At 41.0% G+C, this 14731-nt stretch overlaps 1 protein-coding gene across 4 annotated transcripts in view; it reads left to right on the plus strand.

Moving 5' to 3' along the window:
* The window catches only part of CFI (complement factor I), a 790564-nt gene that overhangs the window by 359939 nt on the left and 415894 nt on the right, over window positions 1-14731 (plus strand). For all 4 annotated transcript variants that reach the window (XM_044062133.1, XM_044062135.1, XM_044062134.1 and 1 more), the window contains exon 7: window positions 12225-12335. In XM_044062133.1, the coding sequence (XP_043918068.1) occupies window positions 12225-12335 (111 nt within the window). The remainder of the gene's footprint in view (window positions 1-12224; window positions 12336-14731) is intronic.

Genomic DNA, 14731 nt, shown 5'->3' on the forward strand with positions numbered 1-14731 from the left:
TAGTTACATGAATAATTACTAAGAAACTTTGCATTACTGACAAATAAACATGTAGCATTCATAAAGAAACAAACAATTACAATTTTGTTTAGGTGTAAAAAACAGGCAAATGGCCTTGAGGCTAGATTTTACAGTATAGTTATTTTATACATAATACACATGAGCAAGGTTAGCTAGGTGAGAGGTTAGCCAGGAGTAAAAGTGGAGGAGAACTTGAGAGGTATAGGGTGAAGAGTATAGCTGAATTTCCTGTTTGAGTAAAGGTGAGAATGAAGAAGAGTTTTAACGTTTTCGAGGTTATCGCAGGTCCTAAGAGTGGATGGAAGAGCATTCCATTTTTTGGCTAAGGTGAAGGAAAGCAGAAGTTGACCAGCTGGACACTTGGGTTTGTGGATGGTGATTAGGTTTTGGTGGGTAGATCTAAGTGTTCTATGGGGAGTATATGGTTGTAGGATATTGGATAGTGCAGGGTACTTGGTAGGTTGGAATAGTAATCTATAGGCAGTCGTGATTTGGAGAAAGTCAAGTTGGTTATGGAGTTTAAGCCAGTTTAATGTGTGAAGGGAGGAACAGTGATGAGAGGAAGATTTGGCTTTGGTGGCAAATCTGGAGATTTTATTGTAACATACTTCTAGTTTGGAGGATAGTGAGGAGGATAAATTAGTAAGTAGAGGGACACCATACAGTAGAGAGGAAAGGAGATAAGTAGTGGTGAGAGGTAGTCTAGTAGCAGGAGAGAGGAAGTGATTGTTTCTATAAAGTAGGCCGAGTTTTATGTGGGTTTTCTTTATGTTTAGCTGGACGTGAGTATTAAATTTTAGGTGTTCATTAATGGTTACACCAAGAAGTTTGGCGGAGGGAATGACCTCTAAAATGGAGTTGTTATGGCTGGTTATTTGGAATGAGTTTTTATCAATAGGGGAGGATTTAGAAGGAGAGAATAGAAGGATTTTAGTTTTGTTAGCATTTAATGAGAGGTGATTTTGGAGCATCCAGTTTTCGGTAGTTGAGAAGGCTGTTTGTGTCAGTAGTTGGAGATCTGTTAAGTTGGAGGTGCAGCAGATCAAAGTAGAATCGTCAGCATATTGAACAATTTTAGTATTGGGTATGGCCTTGTAAAAGTCGTTAATAAAGATGTTGAATAGAATTGGGCCAAGTATGGATCCTTGGGGTACTCCAGTGGGGGTAGGACAGAAGGTGGAGGTGCCCTGGCCCCATTTGACAGCCTGGGACCTGTCAGAAAGATAGCTGGAGAACCAGGAGAGTTTTGTGGGAGAGACTGAGATTAGACAGATGATTTAGAAGGTGGGTGTGGGAGATGGTATCAAGAGCTTTAGATAAGTTCAGTAGAACTGAGGATACTAAACTACCAGAGTCACAGGCTAAATTGACAGTATGTAAGAAGGAAAGAAGGGCGGTGTTGGTACTATGTCCTGGGTGGGAAGCCGTGTTGGGTAGGAGAGAGTAGCTGGTATTTGGTAAGAAATGGCAAGAGCTGAAGATGGATGCATTTTTCAAGGAGTTTATAGAGAGGGGAAAGGATGGCTATGGGGCAGAAATTAGATACGTTACAGTTTTTGCCACCCTTGTGAAGTGTGGAAGAATATATGCAGAGCACCATAGTTTGGGTACATAGGATTCAAGTAGGGATCTATTGATCAGGATGCTAATAGGGAGAGCAATACCATCGGAGGCTATTTTTAAGAAGGAGGAGGGAATGTTGTCTGGGGCATTGGAGCAAGGCTTTAGTTTAGAGAGTAATTTACTTATTTGGTAGGTGGAAATGGGTTTGAGTTCGAATGTAGGAGGGAGAGTAGGGAGAGGATGTTTGGTTGGGGTGGGGTTGAGGGTTGTTGTTGGTAAAGGTCTTGGTTAGCTCAGCAATAGAAGAGGTAAAGAAGGTGTTGAATAGTGAGGCAATTTCAAGGTCAAATTTGCTGGTGTCGGGGCAGGGATTATTTTTAGTACCTGGCCTAAAGAAAGAGTTGATAGAGTTCCAAAATTTTGGGGGGTTTTTTTGCATGATTTGTTTGCATTTTGATGTAGTAGGACTTTTTATCTTTGATAACTTGTTTTTTGGCAAGGTTTCTTAGTTGTTTGTATTTAAGTGAGATGTCTGGTTGTTTAGTTTGGAGGTATGTTTTCCAGGTTTTTATCTCTTTGTAGCATAATCTTTTTGGTGTCTTTGGTAAACCACAGGATGGTCTTAGTTTTTACTCTTTTTGTTCTTGCTGGAGCTAGGAAGTTAAGGACATTTAAGAAAGTTGAATTGAAAAAGTCAACGGCTGAGTCTAATGGAAGAGTTTTCAGGGGGTTCCAATTGGTATTCCTGAATGAATCAGAGAAAGTAGTAGGGTTAAAATTAGAGAGGTTCCGAGTGTGGATAAACTGGTGGGAGTGTGTGTGTGTGTGTGGGGGGGGAGTGAGGCAAGCTCGATGGGTGAAGGCAGGGAGGTGGTCTCCTAATGGGTCTGGTATGACACCAAATTATATCTCTTTATTGGGATGAGATACTAGGATCCAGTCTAGTAAGGAGCCTAGGGGTTGGTTTTGTTGGGTCTAGTGATGGTGTTAGTAAGTTGAGTGTAGTTAAATAGATTGATTGACATGGTGGGGTTAGGGCTGTTGATTTTGTTCCAGTCTATATTTACATCACCAATATGTAGGTTTCCAGTTTAGTATTTGAGGAGGCCCAGGAGAGGATGTCTTCCAGGGTGTTGGTGTTTTGCCTGGAGGGATATAGAGGGAAATGAAGCAGATGCTTTTATGATTGTTAATTTTTAGAAGGCCTGCTGTAAGTTCAGCATTATTGAAAGAAGGGATGGGATTAGGATATGGAGTAAAGGACAGCTGGTTGGAGTAGACTAGTGCGACACCGCCACCTCGAGTACTTAGGCGGTCAGATCAAAGTGATAGAAATCCAGAGGGGAAGGAATTCAGAGTCACTTATGTGAGGTTTTAACCAGGTTTCAGAGATGGCTACAATGTCAGGTGAGTTGTGAGTGAGCCAGGCATGAAAGTGGGTTGCTTTATTTTTTAGGCTATGGGTGTTGATGGTGAGGAATTTGAGGTATTTATTGGTGGAATTATTGTGGGAGCTAGTGTGGTTAGTAGGAGATAAGTCTGGTCCTGGATTAGGGTGAATGTCACTGGCTATGCAGAGGTAAGTGAGATAAGGAATAAGTTGTTTTGGTTTGTACTTAGAAGTGTCTGGTAATGAAAAGGTCTGGGTTTGTAGTATTTAGTAGTGATTGGGAGAAGTTTTACTTTGAAGATGAGGGAAGGGTGGGAGGGAACTAAAGAGGCTGAGATGTTGTGGAAGTGTGTTGTGTGGGGGAGATGGGGAGGCAGAGGTGGAGGGTGTAGATGGAAGTGAGTATAGGAGGTGGCATGGAATAGAGGAAGTAGAAGAAGGATGAGGAAGGAAGTGGAAATAAAGGTTTTAGGAGTAGGAGAGTGCATGATAGGTGGGGCCTGTTGGATGTAATGGAGAGGAGGTTAAGGGGCCAGTACAGCACTGGGAAAGTAAGCGTTCACTTTAGATGGATGTCAACAGTCAGGAAATTCAGGATTCAGATATTGGTACAGTTGTTTCATCCACTCAAAAGTTGTACATATCTTACATGAACAAAACCATTAAATACTGCTTATCCAAATTCAGTCAATAGTCAACAACAATTCACAGACAAAAAAATGAAATGCCATTAATATTCTAGTCCCAAACTCGGACCAGTCTTTTCAGCTTGTCACTTTAGTATCTTCAGCCATTGAATTCAAATTTGGTTCATCCAACAAGTATAATAAGAAAAGGTTAACAATAATAGAATACATCAGTACAGTTCATTAAACAGCAATAAAAACACTTTTTTTAAGTAGTTGGTCAAATAGTTCAATAGAGCTGTGGAACTATAGGAGGCAGTGACAGCATATTTAGTTCTAGGAGAGTAGGAAGTGGCAGTAGAAGGATTAGGTAGGATGGGAACAGGAGCACTTCCATTGTGAAGTTAGGTGTAAGTGCAGCAAGGTTTGAAATGAGGAGATACTGCTGGTGATGTGGATAGGAGATGGCAGATAAATCCAGAGGCGTGCAAGAGAGAAGGACATTAGGTGATTCCCAGCTGGACTTGTGGGTTTGTGCAATTTAATTAGTTTTTGGGAATTAGATCTTAGAAGCCATTCTGGTTCATGCATTTCAAAGGCAATGGCTAAGTAGGGACAAAGAGAAGGGTTGTAAATGAGTTTGTGTGCTTGGATGAGTTGGGTATAAGTGAGGAGGTTAGGTAGCTCAAGCCAGTTTAGTTGGTGAAGAGAATTACAATAGTGAGAAATGGCTCTGTGACCTGCTGCAAATTTTGATATCTTGTTATAGCAGGAGGAGAGTTTTGTTTTGAGGGAGGATTGCAAGTTGGTGAGGATAGATGCATCATATAGGAGGGATGGGATGAGATAAGTATTGGCTAGTATGATCCTGGTGGAAGAAGAGATATAACAATTATGGCAGTATAACATACCAAGTTTTTTTTTCTTTTCTTTTTTATATTCACTTGGAAATGTTTGTCGAATTTTAGTTGATCATCTATGAGTACCCCTAGTAGTTTAGTGTCAGAGACTATTTCTAGGGGAGTATTGTATTTGATTAGTGTCAGAGACTATTTCTAGGGGAGTATTGTATTTGCTGGTGATTATGAATGAGTGTTTATCTAGGGAGGAGGTTTTGGAGGTGGTGAATAACATAAGTTTAGTTTTGGTTGCATTAAGAGCCAGATTGTTGTCTAGCATCCACTTCTCAGTAGAGAAGAAGGCGGTTTGGGTAAGTTTATTTAGAGCGGGGATAGAAGGGGAGGAGCAGATAATTGTAGAATCGTCAGCATACTGGATGATGCTGGAGTTTGGAATGTCTTGGTAGAAGTCATTAATGAATATATTGAATAGTAGGGGGCCTAAAATGGAACCTTGGGGGATGCCTGTGGGAGTATTAAGGAAAGGTGAAGTGGCTTTATTCCAGCTGACTGCTTGTTGTCTGGTTGTAAGGTAGCTGGAGAACCACTTGGTTCAGCAAGGGGATAGTTTTAGTTTGGAGAGTTTATTAAGAAGCAGGTTGTGGGAAATAGTGTAAAATGCCTTGGAGAGGTCAAGGAGAAGGGTGGACATGAAATGGCTGGAATTGCGGGCTTTGTTAATTGTTTCAAGGAAGGAGAGGAGGGCAGTGAAGGTGCTATGACTGGGTCTGAATCCATGCTGTGTGGGGGTAAGAAGCTGGTTGTTAAGAGTTGTTGGTGGATACATTTCTCAAGAAGCTTAGAAATAGGGAATAAGATAGCAATAGGCTGAAAATTTGGAATGTCATTATTATTGCCTCCTTTATGTAGAGGAATAATAAAGGCTTTCTTCCAGAGCTGGGGACCTGGCTTTCTGAGATAGACCGATTAATTAGTATGCTGATAGGGAGATAAATGGCTTCTGCTGCTATTTTTAAGAAGTAGGAGGGAATTTCATCATGGGCATTGGAACCAGGTTTTAATTTTAGGAGAAGTTTTTTTATGGTAGATATAGAGATGGGATTGATAGATAAGGGTGGAGGTTGAGGTAAGTACTGAGCACATGCGGGAACAGTGCTATTTTATACAGTCAGCCAGAGTGAATGCAGTCATGAAAGGAGATACACATGTGAGTGTGTTTGAAGTAATGAGTGAATCATTTAGCTAAAATACAAGTTCTAATTACAGTTCCTGACATGTTTATGTACGATAAATATCTTGAACCCATACACTGCTTCATCATCTCTTTTTAATGAATGAGACAAGCAACACTGACTATAACATGAAATAATGAATTTATAAATGAAAGTACTTGCCTAATTAAAATTCCATTTTGAAAATAATTTGCAATGAAGCACAAGATTGCTTTTAGTTCATTTTAGTTACTTATAAAAGATAAGTTTTCTATACTGTGGTCTGTTTTTTCTGAGCACTCTTTTTGCCTTGCTGGCAATATTATACTGCCATTTTCTGCATGACACAAGGAAAATATTTCTATAACTTACAAAAACTATAAAAAAAAAAATATATATATATATATATATATATATATATATATATATATATATATATTTACTTCATCATCTCGAAAGACTGAAATCTCGAATTTCAGTTTTTCGAGACCATGAAATCGAATCCACACAACACCGAGAGACAAAACAGTGAAGCCCAAAACCACGAAATTTAAAACACTGAACACACAGCACACACCAGACCACACATATACCACAACACCCACACCATAAAATAAACAAACAAAACAACACACATCCAAAAACATACATCACAAATAAGCAGGGGGGGGGCTTCCCTCCTACTTATAAATATATATATATATATATATATATATATATATATATATATATATATATATATATATATACACTAACTCCGAGATCGCACAAACAGCAAACAAAAGCAAACTCTCACACACACACACACACACACACACACACACACACACACACACACACACACACACACATCACACGTCAGCACACTCACATAGACTCAAACTCCCACCCAAAACCCTTACAAAACACTCACTTACCTGACATTACAACTAAATCCACACACAGCACTACACAACATCCACATATAGCCCCAGACATTACATAGCATGAAGCCATAACCGCAAATTTGAGATATTTGAATTTGTGATTATGCACTTTCGATATTTCAAAACGTTGACTTTATAGTCTCGAGATACTGAAATTCGACATTCCAGTATTTCGAGATTATAAAGTATTTATATATATATATATATATATATATATATATATATATATATATATATTGATACATTACATCATAACACCGTATTTCCTTGTTTGGAGATTCATCACTAATTGTTCCAACAGTAACCATGCTTATAAAGTATATTTCTTATGAAAATATTGAGAAACCTGACATTTGGACAATAGGTATTAGTCCTGGTATAGAAGTGTGCGGCACCTAACTCAAATATGCACATAAAACCTCACATTGTTTGTTAGTAACACCAATGTCACTGATTTCACATCTAATTAAACACGTCAAGATATGTAGCTGTTAACCTGTCAAACAATGAATTGTACTTTACTGCTATTGAGGGAGTCATCCTTCAGTTCAGTGTCAAAGTCAAAAGTCAAAGATTCAACGTCAAAGAAAACTTTATTGTTGTTTAGAACTACACCATGGTGTAGCTGAAAGAAATTGCTTTGCTTCATAGGTTCATAGCTTCATAGGTTCATAGGTAGGTACTAGGCTATTGGCCCAAGGGCCTATGTAAGTCTAGCCAGCAAGGTTCCATAGCTTACGCCGCCCAAGAAAGTTATTTTCCTGTGCCACTGTCCAGCAGAGACACAGAAGTGATCCCCGGGGTGTATTTCCTATTTCCCATCCATATTCATTCCCAATGCAAAAACAAACCTAATAACTGCTTTATAGGTGACAGCTTGGAATCTGTGCTTATATTCTGATCCTGGTGAGAGTTGGAGTAGAGTGCATTGATTCCTGACTCTTTCTGGTTGGAGAGTGAGCGTCTGTGCTTAATCTACCTGATTGGACTGGTTGCTATTCGAGGCATCTGCCAGAAAAAAGGCTACAAGACTGCAGACCCTTGCATCATCTGAGACAAGACTGTGGATCACCAAACAGGCTGTGGCCTGTTTCTCTTCTTGGGATTGGTGCTAACATTTTGCTTCTGGTAAGAGAAAAACCAAAGGAGTATTGTATCCCAACAGAGTGAAGCTGTGTGGAGACCCGCATTACTAGTAACCAGGCAGTAGCCATTCACAGGACTCCTTTCTTTTCATCATTCTTGACAAGCTAATTCTTTATTTTTCAGTAAATACTGCTTGATTTCTTTCTAACTTCAGAATATCTACCTAAATACTTCATCCTTAAATTTTCAGGATCTTCGTATTAGTTTCCCCTCAAGTGCTTGGCAGTGCTCTTTACAGACTGAGGCACCTTGAGTGACATTTTTGCTGTATAAGAACTATATAAGGAAACAGCTCCAATACTCAGTAATAATGACCATCCCTCCTGGCATGTCTAAAGATCAGTTCCCTGTGCTTTCTCCAATTAACCTGGTAAACTTGGGCATTCTGAGGCAGTGTAGTAACTGCCTCATGTACACAGACAGCCCTCTCCTCTTACATCCCAACACTCAGACTTGTGAAAGATGCACTTATATATCCAAATTTAAAGCCATGCACTCTCAAGCCAAGACTGGAATAGCTGATCAAGAGGAGAAGGTCAACACCTACACCGCATCACATGTAACACATAGCCCTCCAGAACATCCACCATCACAGCTCTCACATAAAAACACAAACCACACACCCACCTTCGCGGAGGCTTTCAATAGAAATCTACCCAAACAGCAGAGACATCCAAGACAGAAACACACTCAGCCACCACAACACAGCACAAACCACAAGACACATAGCTCACCTACATAGTGTGCCCCTCAACCTAAGTCCCTAAGGCAAAACAGCTTGCCCAATACACTAATCATAGGTGACTTGATAGTGAGGCACACTGATGTCCCACTCACTAGGTTGAATAAGGAGAAAGTAACAGTCATCTGTCTATCAGGTGCCAGAATCTGACATATAACACACACACTCAGGTCACTCCACAGCAAGTACAAGTATGACTCTGTCACTGTTCATGTGGGTGTGAATGGCCTGAGATGCACCTTCCTGGACTACATGAAAAGAGACATGAAGGAACTCTCTGATTAAGTGGCCCAGGCAGGTATGACCCTAGCCCTAAGCAGCATCCTACTGTCGCCCAGAATGATACAGCAGTACAAGCAGAAAATGATTGACTTCAACTATTGGCTAAATTTCTGGTGTCATTCTAAGGGGATCCAATATCTGCCTGCTTGGGATGACATGACTGACGGACCTCGATGCTTTGCCAGAGATGGCCTGCATCTATCACCCCTGGGTTTCTGGATACTGGTGAAGGATCTTACCACGCCTATAGTGCATTATTTAAGCAATGTTCCAAAGACCAAATTATCACCGTAACAGCTATAAATAAATGCAATCTGACAGTCATGCTGCTTAATGCTAGAAGTCCAAATCTCAAGATGCACTTGCTCAAAGCACTCCTCAAAATGGAGAACACTGACATTTGTGCTGTAACGGAGACCTGGTTTAAAGCAGCAGAAAGCACCCCTGCTCTACTAGGCTATAACTCATTCTACACCTTTCGGTCCCAGAACATGGACCGAAGCTCCAAAGGCAGTGGTGTGTCCATATTCATAAAGGATATGCACACCTCCAGACTACTCGCCTAGCATAATGCATCTGAGATACTTCAGGTACAACTAACACTGGGTAAGACAGTGATTCAGGTCGTAGTCTGCTATAGATCCCCAACCATGTCCCAAGACTCTCACTCCACATTCCTAAGCACTCTGAAAACTATTAGGGTCCAACCCAACACTGTCATACTAGGTAATCTAAACTACCCCTCCATCAACTGGGAAAACTACTCATGCACCAATACACTAACCCAACACTTCCTGGAATTCATCAATTCCAATACCTTGGACTAGCTCATTCTTACCCCCACTAGAGAACAACATCCTTGACCTGGTTATTACTAACATGGGCAATAGTTGCTCTACGCCAATAGTCAATTCCTCCCTGGTTAGATCCGACCACAAACTAATCACCATGGAAATCCACATCTCACCCACACCCCCCGCAAAGGTAACCACCATGAAAAACTTCTACAAAGCTGACTGTGGGTAACTTCATGGCACTCATGTCACTGGAAAATAGATGCGTGACTGCTGAATCATACACCAATGCAGTGTACAAATATGTACATAAATGCATGGAACTAGACATACCCAACAGAACCAAGATGCTCTCCTCCAAAAAAAGGAAGACAGTCTGGTGGTCCCCTGCCATTAATAAATTCTACAATAGAAGGAAGAAACTGTTGCAGAAACAGGTGAAGTCCCAAGACTGGAAAAACTCCCTTATTAGCTTCAACAAAAAGTTGAGATCCCTCATCAAAACCTCTAAATCCAGCTATGAAGGCAGAATTGCAGCAAAAACTAAAAACAACCACAAAGCTTTTTATAGTTATATCAAGAATCTCCATGGCAATACCCAGGTTTGCTCTGAGTTACTGCACAATGGTACCTCCTATACTGAGCCAACAGATATTGCCAACATACTGGCCGACAGATTCGGTGCCAACTCCCCCCCCAAAGGACCAATCACAATATCAGAAGAATGCCAGGCACTCAGCATTACTGCAGCACAGGTTAAAGCTGCATTGTCCAAGGCCAAGAATACAGCTTCCATGAGAACTGACAATATCCCTGGATGTGTTCTACATGAACTACAAAGTGAACTGGCACCACATCTGTGTGCCCTGTTGAGTCACAACCTCACTTCAGGCTTTGAATGGCACACTGCTACAGTCATCCCTCTCCATAAAGGAGGAGAGACTACATGCTTTGGGAATTATTGCCCCATTATCCTGATGAATCTGATATGTAAGGCTATGGAGCACATCATCATGGACCTAATTAACAAGGATATAGGGAATCTCCAAACTTTAGATCCCACTCAGTTTGGTTTTCTAAAAGGTAGATCATGCCTGCTCAACCTGATTGACTTCTTTGAGTCAGTCATCAGAGCTGTGGATGAGGGCAAGGCAGTTCATACAGCCTACCTCGATCTGGCCAAGGCCTTTGATACCATTCCCCACTCAGGAATTATTGATAAACTCACCAAACTAGGCATCAACCCCTATATCACTCCAAGTCAGACTGGCGACCAGTCACGTGTGGAGTCCCACAGGGATTGGTCCTGGATCCTCTCCTCTTTGGCATCTACTTTTCAGAAGTTCAGGCCAACACGGAGGGACTCTGGCTGACCAAGTTCCCAGATGACTGCAAGCTGGGAGCCATTATTAATACCCCAAGTGATGTAGTCATCCTGCAGAAAGGCCTCACTGAGACCAATGACTGGTGTCGAAACCATGGCCTTAGGCTTAATGCCAAAACATGCGTTTTCATCCCCTTTGAAAAAAAACTCAGTTCCCACTCATTACCACATTGATGGGAGCCCACTGAACACTGAAGGCCTTATAAGAGATCTGGGGACACAGGATGACAGCAACCTCTCCTTTGACCGCCACATTGCCATTGTGGTCAGAAAGTCCTTCTATGTGGCACGGCACATCTCATTACCAAGGGTTTTGCATCCAGGAAGAAAAAGGTCATCATCTCTCTCTACTCTTCCCTCATTAGGCCAGTCATCGAGTATAATGCCCCATTTGACATGTACCTCACTAGACACATGCAACAGCTGGAAAGGCCACAAAAGTACCTCATGAAGAGGATCCTAGGCCTTAAACACATGTCCTACATGGACAGACTCAAAAAAACTCCAGCTATTCTCTGTTTCATATTGTCAACTAAGAGGCAATCTCTGCTTGACTTACAAAGCCATGTCTGACTCAGATCTGTTAAAAATGCTACACCTAAAGAAATCCCAATCCCTCCATACCACATGCTCCAGAGACCTCAGCCTCATTACTGCTATCAACAGAAAGTGCTGGAGGGACAAATTCATAACCCAGAGGCTGTCCATGCTCTGGAATAGACTTCCCATACCTCACTGCCCCTCTTCAAAAGAAATCTTGATGAGTGGATGGGAAATAGAAAATTCACCCTGGGGATCACTCCAGTGGCTCTACTTGATAGAGACACTGGGAACTAACATCGGGCTGCACAATGCCAGGGCACTTCTATGGGCTAGGCTTGTAAAGGCTCCAGGGCCATTAGCCTAGTACACAACTATGAACCTATTAACCTATACATGCAGATGATACTACTACTACTACTACTACTACTACTACTACTACTACTAATAATAATAATAATAATAATAATAATAATAATAAAATAACATAAAATAAAATTAAATTAAAAATAGAATAAAATAATAACATAATGACCAGACACACTTTACATATAAATAGAATTGAGTAACAACATGTGCATGACCTTACTATAACATAAGAACTAAGCAGCATATGGAATGGTCAGCATGAATATTGCACAGTGCACTGTTTGTTGCATTATTTAGAAAACTGAATAAGTGAATACGTTCCAGAATAGTGGTACATTTTAATTGCTATTCCTGTTTCTTTTCTTTATAGTATGTACTAGTAACTCTTTCCACTGCAAATCGGATACTTGCATTCCGAATGCATACAGATGTAATGGTGAGAAGGACTGTGTCACAGGGGAGGATGAAGTACAATGTGATGGTATGTAGAAATCATTTGCAGCAGTTTCCAGTGTTTCTCTGTAGTACATTTAAAAGTTTTTACTATTAAATGTGGCATAAAATGAAGCATTCTGAGGCAAAACCATGGCTCGAAATGATTTTAAATGATACATAGCAGCATGTCTGTATTAATAAGAGCACAAGGTTAATAGGCAGTGGCGATTTCAGCAGAAAGACATACTAGCATCAAGCTGCTGAGCATGATTCACAGAGGAGCTTAAGAATGAAGACCAGTAGCTTGACGAGGCTGTATAATGGCACTCATAGACAACTTTCACTTACATATCCAGACACATTCACACACACACACACACACACACACACACACACACACACACACACACACACACACACACACACACACACACACACATACACCATGCAGTCACACACATGCACATGCAGTCTCACACATACATATTCACATGCACATACTCCCACATCCATATATATACATACATACTGTAGTTATAGACATAGAGATAGATCCATACAATGTGATCCTCTGTAGAAGTAATCAGAGACAGAGAAAGAAATGACACATAAAAAGAACACATGACACTTGTCATGCTGCTATTAAGAGTCTAGAAACTAACTCAGTTACAGTAACAGACTGAGAACACCGGTGACACCACCACTGAAAATTCTCAGTGACTGGATTAGTCTATGCCAAATGATGTCACATCAGTGATGAGGGTATGGAAGTATGTTTTGGACAAAAGCTTGTTTAATAAATTAACGTGGATGAGACTATTAGATAGCACTTATGAGCAGAGAATTGTACCATGTTCTTCAGTCACAATCATCACTGTAAAAGTCTATGATTATGTGGCTTCTCTGTTTGTTTCAGAGTTACAGACCTATATCACAGTGTTCAGTTTGGCGATAAGAACAAAAGAGTACAGAAATCTCCAGTAGTGATCAGTGTTCCCCAGTAAAATCTGAAGGTAATGTACTCAATGCTAAAAGTCTAAACCTCAAAAGACACTCCTAAAAATGGAGAATATCGATATCTGTGTAGTAACTGAGATCTGGTTCAAGGCTCCAGAGAGCACCCCTGCAATACTAGGCTACAACTCTTACCAAACTTTTCGGCCACCAAACCAGGACCGAAACACTTAAGGTGGAGGAGTGTCCATATTCACCAAGGATATTCAATACACCAGGCTAGTTGCCCAACACAATGTGTGTGAAATTCTCCAGGTGCAACTAACACTAGGTAAGACTGCAATCCAAATTGTAGCTTGCTACAGATCCCCCACCATGCCCAAAGATTCTCACTACACCTTTCTAAACATACTGGAAAATATTAAGATACAACAAAACACCCTAATACTGGGTGATTTCAGCTACCCTGCCATTAACTGGGAAAACTACTCATGTACCAACACCTTTGCCCAACGGTTCTTGGAATTCATTAATTCCAATGCCCTGGATCAACTGATCCTTAGTCCCACCAGGTGCTCCAATATCCTAGACCTGGTCATTACTACACATGGGAAATCGATGCTCCACACCTATGGTCACCCCCTCGTTGGTCAGGTCTGACCATAAGCTAATCACCCTTGACATCCACATCCCACCTCACCCCCCCCCCCCCAGTAAGGAAACCTCCGTAAAAAACTTCTCCAAAGCCAACTTCATGCTACTCAAGTCAGACGTGACAAACTTCATGACACAAATGCAGACAGGAATGCTGAATCCTACACTAAGGCACTGTACGAGCACATCCACTCATGCATGAATTGTGCCATCCCCAATAGAACCAAGACAGACACTTTCCCCCAAAAAAGGAAGCCAATCTGGTGGTCCCTTGCCATAAACAAACATTACAAAAAAAGGAAGAAACTGTTGCAGAAAAGAGAAAAATCTCAGGATGCAAAAAACTCCCTTACCAGCCTCAGTAAGAAGCTGAGATCCCTCATAAAATCCTTCAAAGCTAGTTATGAAAATAAAATTGCCAAAGATTCCAAAGACATCCACAAGGCATTCTATAGCTATGTCAAGAATCTAAATGGCAATGCTCAGATCTGCTCTGAGCTACAACAGAATGGCATTAAATATACTGATCCCAAGGATATTGCCAATATCCTGGCAGATCAATTCAGTGCAAACTTCATCCCCCTCTCACCCCCTAAAGGGCCCGTCCCAATACCGAAAGATTGCCAAATTCAGGTAATAACGGCCCACAGGTAAAAAACGCACTCTCCAAAGCTAAGAATACAGCATCCATGGGACCAGACAACATCCCAGGCTGTGTACTACATGAACTACAAAATGAACTGGCACCTCACCTAAGTGTCATGTTTAATCATAGCCTCAGCTCAGGCTTCGTGCACACTGAATGGCGCACAGCTACAGTTATCCCACTCCTCA

The sequence above is a fragment of the Protopterus annectens genome, chromosome 2.part1, assembly GCF_019279795.1.
Source record: "Protopterus annectens isolate FY-2018-M chromosome 2.part1, PAN1.0, whole genome shotgun sequence".
NCBI lineage: Eukaryota > Metazoa > Chordata > Ceratodontiformes > Protopteridae > Protopterus > Protopterus annectens.